This window comes from Cyanistes caeruleus, chromosome 4, assembly GCF_971803275.1.
Source record: "Cyanistes caeruleus chromosome 4, bCyaCae1.hap1.1, whole genome shotgun sequence".
Lineage (NCBI taxonomy): Eukaryota > Metazoa > Chordata > Aves > Passeriformes > Paridae > Cyanistes > Cyanistes caeruleus.
In genome coordinates this window covers 49,886,149-49,898,265 of record NC_141704.1, presented here as the reverse complement: position 1 = coordinate 49,898,265, position 12,117 = coordinate 49,886,149, and the positions used below count along the sequence as shown (strand labels likewise).

At 40.7% G+C, this 12,117-nt stretch overlaps 2 protein-coding genes across 8 annotated transcripts in view; one reads left to right on the top strand and one right to left on the bottom strand.

Moving 5' to 3' along the window:
- The window catches only part of MON2 (MON2 regulator of endosome-to-Golgi trafficking), a 119,329-nt gene that overhangs the window by 96,816 nt on the left and 10,396 nt on the right, over positions 1-12,117 (top strand). For 3 of the 7 annotated variants that reach the window (XM_086884580.1, XM_086884578.1, XM_086884584.1), the window contains one exon: positions 7,661-8,360. The exons of the other annotated variants lie outside the window; for them this stretch is intronic. In XM_086884580.1, the coding sequence (XP_086740706.1) occupies positions 7,661-7,690 (30 nt within the window). In that variant the 3' untranslated portion in view covers positions 7,691-8,360. Of the gene's footprint in view, positions 1-7,660; positions 8,361-12,117 lie in introns of those variants that run through there. 7 annotated transcript variants of the gene reach the window in all.
- PPM1H (protein phosphatase, Mg2+/Mn2+ dependent 1H) overlaps positions 2,962-12,117 on the bottom strand; it is a 127,895-nt gene continuing 118,739 nt past the window's right edge. The window contains exon 10 of the mRNA XM_086884587.1: positions 2,962-7,856. Within this exon, the coding sequence (XP_086740713.1) occupies positions 7,709-7,856 (148 nt within the window). The 3' untranslated portion in view covers positions 2,962-7,708. The remainder of the gene's footprint in view (positions 7,857-12,117) is intronic.

Genomic DNA, 12,117 nt, shown 5'->3' with positions numbered 1-12,117 from the left:
AGAGATCTGGATGGGCAGGGTCAATCTAAATTCTGAACAGACTGAAATGACTGCAGGGCTGTCAGCTTTTATATCCTTGAGCTTTATTGGATATTATACTGGGCAGAGAAATGGTCTCTATTTAGGAACAATTCATGCTATTTCATGAAGTGACTCCCTAGTCATTTGTCTTCCACAGCAGCTCTCATGGGAAAGCAGGTTCTTTCCTTGTAGTTTTACTCATAGATATCTTGCAGAATTTCCATATCCTTAAGTCTTACCTTTTTAAAGCAAAAATAGCAAAATTTCAGGTTTCTTTGCTTAGTCTCCAAAAAGTTGTAGCACTTACAGAAATACACAATGACTATCATAGGAGAAGCTAAATGCTCTGTCTGAGCTTGTGTGACAACCTTTGGTTTTCCCAGACAAATTAATTGGCCCTTAATTTGCCAAGGAAGAGTAGTTTTCCTGGAAAATAACTGAGCCAAAGAACCTGGGCAACAATGGTGCAAAAAGTCTAGCCTTCTAAAACCAACTTAAAAATCATTAAAGTTTCCCCTTTCAAATTGGAGAATTAAAATATTGCAGGCACGTTAGTTTTAATTTAGAGGTAATGAGCAATGTTAGGATAAAGAAGAAACCATTTCCCCTTCTTTGAGTCTTCTCTTTATCTACCAGCATTCCTGCATTGCTGGAGATGCTCTCGCTGTCAGCACCTGCAGGAAGCAAGTGGTGAGAGGAGTGGCCAGGGACTCAGTGTCTCATCTCACACAGCAGTTAACTACTCCAAAATGTTTTAAATCTGAGAGGGGCACAGTAAGGAGAGGAAAAGAAGGAAAAATACTACCCCCACTGCATAAATAAACCTGGAAGATGCTCTGTTGGAATTGTCTGTTGGGAAAGTTCTTTAATTACCACAGACAAGCAGAACACCCAACCAACAGACTTGTAAATCCAGGGATGGCCGAGAAGCTCATGGAAAACACCAAACCATTACAGCTGTTTGTGTGCTGTCTTGACAGAGAACACTGTGAGGGATTGATTTCTGTCAATGAAGGGAATAAATGCTTGTGGTCAAGATGAGGGATACTTTGACTCCTTAAGAGGCCAAAAAATTATGCACTAAAACACATAAGAAAAATAATTTAGTTCTATTATTGGGTGGCCTCAAATTCATGAAGGTTCAGAGATCTTACTTTTCTACATATCTAAATAATCAGTCTTAAGTTTGCTACAGTAAAGATCTAATTATTTTGTCTGCTGCAGCTACCTCCCTCTCTCCTTAACATTTTGTGGCAGAGTGTCATGGACTATTGCTACAGCTTCAAATTTATGATTAATTCCTCTTAAATTATTAAGAATCTCTTTTTCTACCTGTAGACACATTTTGTCTACCTTCATCAAACTCCTCTGTAACAATTTCACCCTCAAAACACCATTTCCCCTGAAATTATTTTAACATCCCCAAAAAGTTATGGCATCCTTTGTTTTTCAAAGTGGAGGATTTTTTTAAAAAAACCTTCATCCTTCCTCCTAACAAGAACAGGATGTGCAAAAACCTTGATTTATATAAGCCTTCCTGAAAAGCATGAGAGAAACTCTGGAATCAGTAAAAGCCAGTGTGTGAAAGTATAAAGAAGTCAACCCACTGTGAAAGTACATTGCTCTACCAGGATACATTAAGAAGACAAAATTTCAAGCCTCAGTTTTACAGAAACTGTACAAAATACAATAAATTACTGGGATTGTTCCCCTATGTCACTTTAGTTAACTGGGCACATTCACTAGGATACATGAATGGATTATTTGGCAAAGCACTATCTTATTGCCTACAGGAATTACAGAAGCTGCTGTCCAAATTTTAGGAATTGTATGGATCACCTAAAAAAATTGAAAATAAGAAGCCTTACTTGATCTCCAACCTTATAGAATTTAGGGCATAGGAAATGCAAAGGATGATGTGGAATAAGGTCCTTTAGGTTCAGTCGGTGTGCAACAGTTCCCTGTCATTGCATGCTACCAACACTCATTATTCAGCTGACACCAGCAAGCCAGGCAAAGCTGTGCTGAAGTCGTATTTGCACAGCAATTTTAAACTTGACACTGAGGTCACACTGCAGTAATAAACTGTAGGACTTAAGGGGAGAGTAGTGAAGCAAGAGTGAAAGAAAGTAACACATGGCCTCTCTCTGCCTCTCCATTGTGCTCAGTGGGTACAACGGGCAGGTGCAGCACTTTAAAAACCACAGTAGCATTAGGACAGATGGTTTTGGTGCTCTTTTACTAAGCATGAGGTGAAATAGGAAGCAGGAGAACCACTTGTGCTGCAGTGCAATATTTCAAACCCTAATGAGTAGATACATGTCCAGCTCACATTCTCCTGCTGGCAGCTGAGGTGGGCACTGTCCATAGCTGTGCTGCTGCAGCGCAAGGCCGGTGTCGGTTCCTGCACCTTCAGTAGCTGCAAAAGCACCTCTGGTTACTAAATAACCGTGAGAGCTTGCTTCAGTGGAACCTGTGAATTCACCCTTACTCAAACACAAACTCAGAGCAGAATTCAGAAGACAGTGATTCCTAAGGAACTGAGGATGAGGGAAGACTTACTCCAACTATATTGTCATTTCCAAAATTACATCCAATGCCTCAGAGACTGGTCCTGGATCACTTTGCATAGCTCTTCACTGAGTCAGAGCATGGCAACTGGCAGTCTGTGTGATGAATCATGATCTCATGGCAGCACAAAGCTCTCACAGCCACCCTACAGCTGAACTCTTCCGGATCAACCCATCCACTAATGCACCTCAAAGGAATTTACTTCGCTAGCTCAAGAATCAGACCTTTTGTCAGTGAATCATCAGTTCCCTTGTAAAGCAGAGTGTGCTACTTGTCCACACTGCACAATTAGTAATACACATAAGGAGACTCAGGGAATGTTCATGACAAATGCAGAACAAAAATGATTATACATCCAGATGGATTATATAATATATAATTTAAAATTTTATTTTAAAACTTTGCACATACACTTCTTCAGTATCCTCCTCTTTTGTTCATTGCACTGAAAAGTTTCAAAAAACACAAAATATATCCCTTTACTAAACATTTTTTTGTTCTTAGGTTACAAAAAGATTAACATTTCACAGTCACAAAGCAGAAGTACATTGGTCCAAAACATCTTCCTCCAGCAGGTCCTCCTTTCTCCAGGACATATAAACCCTAGACAGTTGTACAGATCTCAAGATATTAGGATGAAGTGCCCCTTGAAGGAAAGATAAATGTGGCAGGTATTAAAAAAATCAGAATTAGACACCTATGAAAGAATACCAACAGCAATGGATAAAAAAAAATAAATGAGCATGGAGGTGGAGAGGTGGAGAAAGGCATCCTTCAAGTACATCACAGGTAGAAATACAGCAGCACAGTTACAGCATCGTTTGGTCACTCTCTCTATGACAGCCACATCACTGAGTCTTCATCTAAGACACATGGAGAAAAACTACTTACATACCTAAAATGTCCGGGAGGAAAAACAGTTCCACACAGTTTGCCATTCATGTTTGATAGAAAATTGCTGAAAGTATTAGTACAGAAAATGTAAAATAAAAGGAAAACACCAAGGCTGGAAGAAACACAGCAGATTTGCTCCAAGCATGTAGTGTTCTTTGAAAACCTAGCAGAAGTTCAGAGCCAAAATCTGCCCAAAAATCAAGAGCAGTTCCTCAGAAACACCCTGGAGGGACAGTTGACAGTACCTCACAAACAATATGTTGTCATATTTCAATGTAGAAGTAACTGCAAATGGAAATCCACTATAAACAGCAGATTCTGACCAGTTTTCCTTTAGCCTGTTAGCCCTGTTGTTTTTTAGAATTTATTAAAAAAATTCTCTCTCCAGTGTGAGGCCACTGAACAGCAACCCTCTCAGACAATACACTTTTGTGTTCATGAAGGAAGCATTATTGTCTTAATGCACCAAAAGATGGTTGTGTGCCTTACATAATCAGGTGTAAATTAAATTTCTAACCACCTTCTTCATCAACTTAAATAAAGAAAATTTTAGGCTGTAGTGCAAGAGAAAAATATCTGAAGTGGCTGTTCTACTTTCTGCAACAATATTTCTGGGAGAATGGTAAAAGCCTCTTGGTTTTGAGTTTCTAGAAAAGAAGACAGTGTTACGCTGCAGTTCACTGGAACTCCTCTACTGGTGCCTTTCCTTGCCATTATCCAAGGAAGGACAAGAATTTTCCCAACTTTCCAAGCAGTGCCTGTGCACTGGGATACTGGGATACAAAGGATACTGCGTGCAATAGCAATATGAACACAGATCTAACTCAGGGCTGAGGCTCCCTGCTGCTGAGGCTGTAGCAGTTTTGGATACTAAGGGAACTTGAGCGGCAAAAGCCAGAGCACTGCTGGCATCAGGCAGTAACTAAGATGACATGCCAGGGATCTAAAATTTGGACTTGGTGCCTAACTTGCTCCAGTTAGAGGACACAAGATGTCTGCTCCTAACTCAGGAGCTTCACTGAGCCCTAGTGTGGCTGCAAGTCTGAACATGGCAGTACCCATCCTGCACCCATCTGAAAAATGGCACCGTGCACCAAGGAATCCTCCCTGCCACCAGTGTTTTGTAATGCTGTGCAATGCAAAGTCATTCAGCCTTTAAAGGGAGTTGGAAGTGCTTTTAATTATTCTTCTTCTCACATAATATCTCCCCAATAAATGACTCCTGCCTGCTGTTTGTGTGAGCCTTAGGTGTGTGTATGTATTTATACCATGCCCTGAAGCAGAGCACAACCCCAGGTGTGCAAGAATTTCCTACTGAAAGCAGGTAAAAGTGAAAGCCCAAGTACTAATGCATGAATCAGAGATGTGCCAGACACTCCAGGGAGGCAAGCACCTAAATGTAGAACAAATACTTCACAAAAAAGCAAAGCAAAAAGCATCACAGAACAGTTTCAGTCACATAAATCTGAGTAGAAAACATTTTACTAAAGTTCTCAGAATTCATTAATTGATGCTAATTGATACTAATTGTTGAAACTGTATTTCTGCCCTTTCTGGGAGAGGGGCTGACAGTGAACTTAACTCAACCTGGGCCCAACTGCTGCAAAGAAACTCCTGACTGATGGCAATGCCTCAGATGAACAACAAACACTGTGCAGGCTGATTCACCAGCCCAACAGATCATGCTCTGAGAAAGTAACCTGCCACTTCGCTCCCACCAAGCCATGCAGTCTGCTAACCCATCTCTTCAGGGGTACATTTAAAAACACCCCTGAATGAGAAGGTGCCTTTTCCATTGCCTTGGAGTTTCACTTTCAAATTTTGGCAAATGCTGCACTGGAAATCTACTTCCCCCACATTGCACTCAGTGGTTTTATAGTGACTGGTATGTGTGTTGACACCATGCTACCAAATGAAGACCAACAGTGCACGAGCACTGAAATATTTGACTTGGGCTTGTAGTTGGTACCAGCAAACACCAGCATCTTTGCTGTTCAGATGATTTCACCAGATTTGCCATCACTAATTTTTTTGTCAAAGAGGATCTGAATTGCTAGAGGGCTACACAACTGCATTTGCAAAGAGACAACAGGAGTTACATAGAGCATGAAAAGCACGTTTATAAGTTTATTAGGCCAAAAAAAAAAGAATAGTGCAAGAGAGGATCTCTTGCTTAAACTTTAAAACATGTGAAGGGCCATGTGAAAAATATTCTAGACTCCAAGCCTCTCTTTTCACCCAGATGCACATAGAAAAGGAGGTAAAGATAAAAAAAAAATAAGGAAAGAAAGCATGAAAATACGTAATCAGATATGCCATTGATTTATACTGAAGCTCTAGAATATAAAACGTCCACATTCTGTACAGCTTTATCACATGAGGCACTAGGGAACTCATGAACAGCTTCCAGGCTAAAATCACGCAGCTTGTTGCAATGTTTGAGCTGTTCCACTCTCCACATTGCCTGCTTTCATCCTGAAAGTTTTCTGGGTCTAGAGATTTGGAGCAAGAGTAGTTTAAATCCACCAAACTGTACTTCTGGATGCAGTCAAATCCAGCATCTGGGCAGCTGCACCGCACTCGGGCTGCGCCGTGTTTACACAGCACATCATAAATTACAGAACCGGCAAGCTCGGGGCCACGCCTGTTCGGGAGAAAGTCTGCAAAGGGCACAGCATCTCCTTCTCTTCTGGAAAGGACACAACGTTTGTGAGCTTCCTAGTCAGTGTCCTACAATGATGTCAGCTCCCTGTCTTTTTTCTTATTGAAGAAGTACAAACCAGATGAACAGCTCCACAGTAATGTGGTCTGGACACAAATGAGGTGGATGTTGGCTCCCCAGCCAATATACCTCCTAGATCTTTCTGATTTTGTTTTCTTTTGAACTCCTGACAATGAAGTAAGAGACCTACCTGCATGGACTAAGCAGCCAGGTTACACTGCAGACTTGCTCACTTGTTTTTCTCCTGGACTACGGCTTTCATGTCAATAGTGTTTAACACAAGTTTTCTTTATTTAAATGGACTTATCGCTGCTAAGAAAACAGCTGCTGAAGCAAGCCAAGGGCTTGTATCTATCACAGTCATCTTGTGATCCTTGAGTACAATTCTCAATGCCAAGAGGACAAAGTTTGAAGCTGTCCCTTTGTGATCACTGAAGTCAAGCAGGTGAGGTAAAAATAAATGAGGCAGGAAGAACTGAACCATCTTTGAAATAGATCACTACCTGGGTATCCAAATTGCTAATGAGAACAATACCACTCCTCCAAGTAGAAGTCCAACTGAAAATACACTCAGGAGCCCAAACAAATTTACTAAATCTCAACTAATGGGAGAATTTTATGGTCAGAGATCCTTTCAACAGGATAAAGCAGGCAGAACCATTCAATGAATGTAAATCTCTGATCCCAAAGAAACCATGGCCTCCAGGTAAACATCACATAAAGCTGAGTTTGCATGCTCTGTATAATCATGGTATCCACACAACAAGAAATCTTGACAACTAACTCCTCACACCAGGATGAATTCTGCCATACAGGACTGTGACCTATTTCTCCTGGACAACTTTGCAGGTGTCTGTTTTAGCTGCAGTAAACAGGCATAGTCACACTGAAACCCATTTCAGTTTTCCTACTAAAATACAGGAGGTATAGTCTACTGAAGAAGAGACAAGAGAGGAAAATAGGGGTTCAAAGGATTACATAAGCTTGAAGTTGTCCATAGATAAGTCATGAATACAACTTTCTGAAAGAAGAAAACTCTTGAGTCTCATATATGTATATCTATATTCTTAAATGAGATGTGACCCAAGTCCCCTTCTGAATATTTGGGGGTAGATTTCAGGAGCCTCCTTGGCTTCTGACACCTACTTTCACAACTGAAATGGCTCTTCCAAGCTACATGGTAAACTGAGAAAAAAATTAATTCCCCACCCCACCTAGAGGGATGACAGAATCCATAATATGCTAGCAGCATTTAAATCCCATTCCTGTTAAGCACCAAAACCATTTCTGCAGGGAAATTGGAGTCTTAAGGGTTATCTTTAATCATATACAGTATATGTGCAGAGCCCTACCTCTTGGGCAGAAAAATACCCCTCCAGCATTAGTTTTGACTAGATTACATCAATTGGAAGTGTCCTGGTCAGACCACCAAAAACCTATTGTCTCTTACAGGCCCTTCCCACAGAGATCGCCATCCTGTAAGCACTCCTGGTGCTCCCCTCACGACTGTTTGTTGCCGTGTATCAAAGGGATGACGTAGACAGAGATGTCGTCTCCAGAGCCCAGCCTGTCGTTGGATATCCGCCAGCCCCGGTCCTTCAGCACTCCCCTGGCTCGCATCACCAGGTCCTGCGCCGCCAGCGTGTACCTGTGGAAAAGGCACAGTTTTGAGGAGGGTTGTCTCCATGAGAAAAGTGGGGTTTTGACAGCCTGCTGCCTGCCAGATTTAATGTTGTGACCTACCAAGACATGCTTCCCAGTGTTTTACAAGCAGACAGGAGAAACACAAACCATGGCATATGCACAAAGCAACTCCTTCCAGTTCAGTGACAGTTCCTGAATAAGAATGTAAAGCTATTTGACAGACACCACCTGATCAAAAGTCACTGGCCATTCTAAGTGCCTGGCTTCACCGATCTTCAGAAAAATATTAAACACAAATATTATATTTGCCTTAACAAATTTGCTTTCTAGTAGGAGTCTGAAAAATAGAGGACCCGAAATAACACTACCTGTTGAAAACTACACACTTGTTCACTGGCATACGTGAAGGTAAACATGGCTCAACTATTTCAGAAATGAACTGTAACAAAGAAAGTAATTTGATAGCAAGTAATAGAGCATAAAAAATAAAATGCAAATTTCACTTTAAGACTAACTTGTCTGTTTTTCTTGACCTTAGGAACAACTTTTGAATCTTTTTTATTCTTAAACTGTAAAAGGAAACTTACAGTTAATGTGATCAGATTAACAGAGTCCCACAGTTCTTTCACATGTATGAGTTCAGTGAACAATGCATGAATGTGAGTGGTCAAGTGCTTCATTTAGTGAAATACCAAGTTTCACATTGCTTCAAAACTCCCAGCCTGTGCTAGGCTGAGTGGCGTTGGATTTACGGGAGTTGTTTTTCTGTCTTGAAAAACTACCACATGCTGCTTGGGGGCAGAAGGGTGTCACAGTCCAAAACACAGACACTGTGCTGTCACGTTTTCCCTTACTGCTTTACCTTCTGTTACTACATCAACACATCTGTGTACTCACTTAGAAGTTTCCTCTGAAAGAAATCTCATTATGGGTGAACAGTTACTGTCATATGTTTTCCTTCATCAGCCCAACACCTGGCCAGGAGGTTTTGAATTCCATTGGGTGAAGGAAAGCTTTTCTATGATTTGATAATTAAAATTAACTGAACAGTTAAAATACTGACAATGGAAAAAACACCAATCTGCATGGTCTTTATTAAAAGTGTAAGCATCAACCTTCAGCATGATGCAGGGCTCTATGAAGCCACACACACAGGCCTCCAGAACTAAAGTATACCTCTGTGTTTCCAAAACCAGAAAGGACAAGAAGGGTGTGCATTTCAATACCCCCTTTTCTAGGGAGGATCCTTGAACAGAAATTATCTGCCCAGATCTCATTTGTAGAAAGGGAAAGAACAGTATCTTTGTTGATCAGAAGCACTGTGTGTGTATTTAGGTTTATCAGTTATCCAGGACTCTTCTAACCTTAGAACTTTTCACCATAGAATTCCTTATTAAGTTGCAATTTCTATCATAGAAACTTTATTCAGTCTCTGGGGATAAAAGGAGGAAAAAAACCCCAGTTATGTTCTGTGCCTAGAGTTCTGATGCCTTTAACTCAGAGCATTCTGCTGAATCAAGAGTAGAGATATTTGCTCTACTAGAAAGATTTCTTCAACGCAAATGTACCAATACTTGACTACTCAAAAAGTTTGATGCCAAATTCAAGTAATGTTGTACAGTTGCAATGCACTCACTGTTCCTAATGGTACTGGGTGATAAAATTTCCAGGCTGCACCAGTTTTGACAAATCATTTACTTTAGCAGTAAGAGGAGGGCCCAAAGATGTGAAATCTAACACACAAACTTGCATATACACATGCACTGTCTACATGTTCTGAGATCAGTCTGTGCCACAACCTCGAGCTAGAACATCAGGATGTAACAAGAAGCACGGCCCTTACTGTCCTAATGCAACATGAAATCATGTTTTCTAAGGGGAAAAAACCCAAACATACATACATGAACTCCTCAGTTCTCAAATCAGATGCAGGACTAAGGAACAAAAGGACTCCACGTGGCAAGCAAGGAACTGAAGTATTTATTCACAGCGTGTCTGATGCTGAGTGAATTTTGGCATGAACATTATTTCCCAAGGATTTCTTAGCTATTGTCAGAATTTATGAAAGAAACGCCCATCATTTTGCAAGAAAACTTTGCCTTCCTGCTTTTTCTAATTAACAAGGACTCTCCACATCTAAGGAGTACAAAGGAATGAGTATTGCTTTTGATTGTACTTGGCTTTTGCTGCTGAATGTTTGGAGAGGGGAAGATAAAAAAAAAAGGAATTTTAATAAACAAGAAATTCTCTTGTAGACAAACTGTGAAATATTCAAGAAAACCAGCATAATGAAGCAAAGAAAAAGGATCAGGTGAAGGCAGTAGTGAATTAACGTATTCCTCTCCTGTGTAGAGCTGAATTGAAGCAATGCTGTTCAACTTGGCACCAGAATAGATAGGGTGAGTCTCTTGTACCTGGAGATGAATAGCAGCAGCAGTCCATTACTGAATGTTTTATTCTCCAGTGCTGTGAAATTGGGATTCAGCTGTTGAGACAGCATTAGAGAACTGCTGAAGTAGTTTGAAAGTATCCACTTCCTCCTAATGAATAGCCTTGCTGAAATACAACTTTTGTATTTTAAGAATAAATACAAGGAGGTTTTTTTCTTATGCCAAAGCTTTCTGTATTGATCAATGAAAGTACTGAAGGAGAAATGGTGACAGTGGGGGAATCATGCTGCTGTCTGAGCAGCTTCTTATCTCCTCACACCCAGCAGAGGTGGAGGAGCTCCTCAGCATCCTCATAAATCCCTAGTGAGTATGAGGGGGAAAATGAGAGGACAAGAAATGACAAAAGGAAGGATGAGAAACAGAAGATTCCCAAGGTCAGGAGGTAAACATGCATACATGCAGCTGAAGGAAGTTGGCAGTCATACCTCTTTAAAGGGCTGATGTATGGATGGCAGCAGTGGCCCTGCCACCTGTCCTTTGCTAGGAGCCCCTACAAACATTATATGTTTGTCTGCCACAGGACCCATAAGAAATGAGCTGGATAAGAAATCCAGCTCCATCCCAGCCTCTTCACTCCATCATAGCCCTCACAAAGGAACTGTTCTCTAAGCAAGTCTGTTCCCAAATCCCCTGAGGCTGTGCCTGCATGGCAGGATGAAGAGAGACCTGAGGACTTTGCTCTCCCTGCACTTGGAGACATCCAGGCACATGCTGTGTTTGACAGAATTCGGAGATGTTTTTTATGTGGGCAACAAATACAGTAAATTTCACCACGAGAGAGTCCCAAGAGCATTGCTGAGGGCTGTAAGCTCTTACCCATCAAGCTATAAAGTGACTTCTAATTCAAATGGGAGGGATATTGTTCCCACAAGGAGCTAATTATGTAACAGATAAGTACTCTGTAGCTCTAAAATCCTCTCTAGTTGGTTTTTTTTTTTTTTTTTCCCCTCTCTCTTTTCTTTTCTAATATACTGCTGCCAGGGAATAAGTAGGCTATTGGGTCAGGTGAATCCAGGGGCTGCTCCACAGGTTGGTTCCCCTGAAGACCACAGCATTGCCAAACCCAGGGTGCAAGTCTCTTACATTCTGACAAGTTTTCTACATCCCTAGAGATATTACATTTTCAGCTGATCACCTCACCACAGATTATGTCACTGCACACATCACAGGACCTGACATTTTCTGGGATAACATTTCCTTTAAATATAACATTTATAATATGGCAAAGGAGATTTTTCTGTCACTGACTAGTGAGAGGAATGAATGCAGCTCCACAGCTTGAGCTGGAATGCTACTGTAAATTCATTAGTTATACCTCATTTAGAGCACTGTGAAATAATTACATAGAACCTCTCACACAGTACTTTAAAACCTTTAAATATTCTTTACAGCCAAGCAGCAAGAGCAATTCCACAAAGGCAATTTTCATAAATATCATTGTAAACTATATCAGGGACTGCTCTAATTACCTTTTGCATGCTGGCATGAGAAATGTCTTGCCATCACTATTTGTAAGCCTCTAAACGATCTGGCACAAAGTTGCTGAAAAGAACAAATTTGTTTACAATTCAGAGGCCCATTCAAAGACCAGTAGGTCAAACACCAATAAATGTGTTTGTTCTAAGTTATAAACAGGAAGCTCAGCTCTGTAATGTGTGGTACTCACACTGGCACAAACAAGGACTAATTCTGCACTATTACTAAACCAGTATGAGAAAATCTAATCAAAACAAAGAAAATACAATTTTCCTTTAGTGTCTCTCATTGCTCTGAGTGTTCTATAATGGATAAAAAATTACTCACCTAACAAGTCAA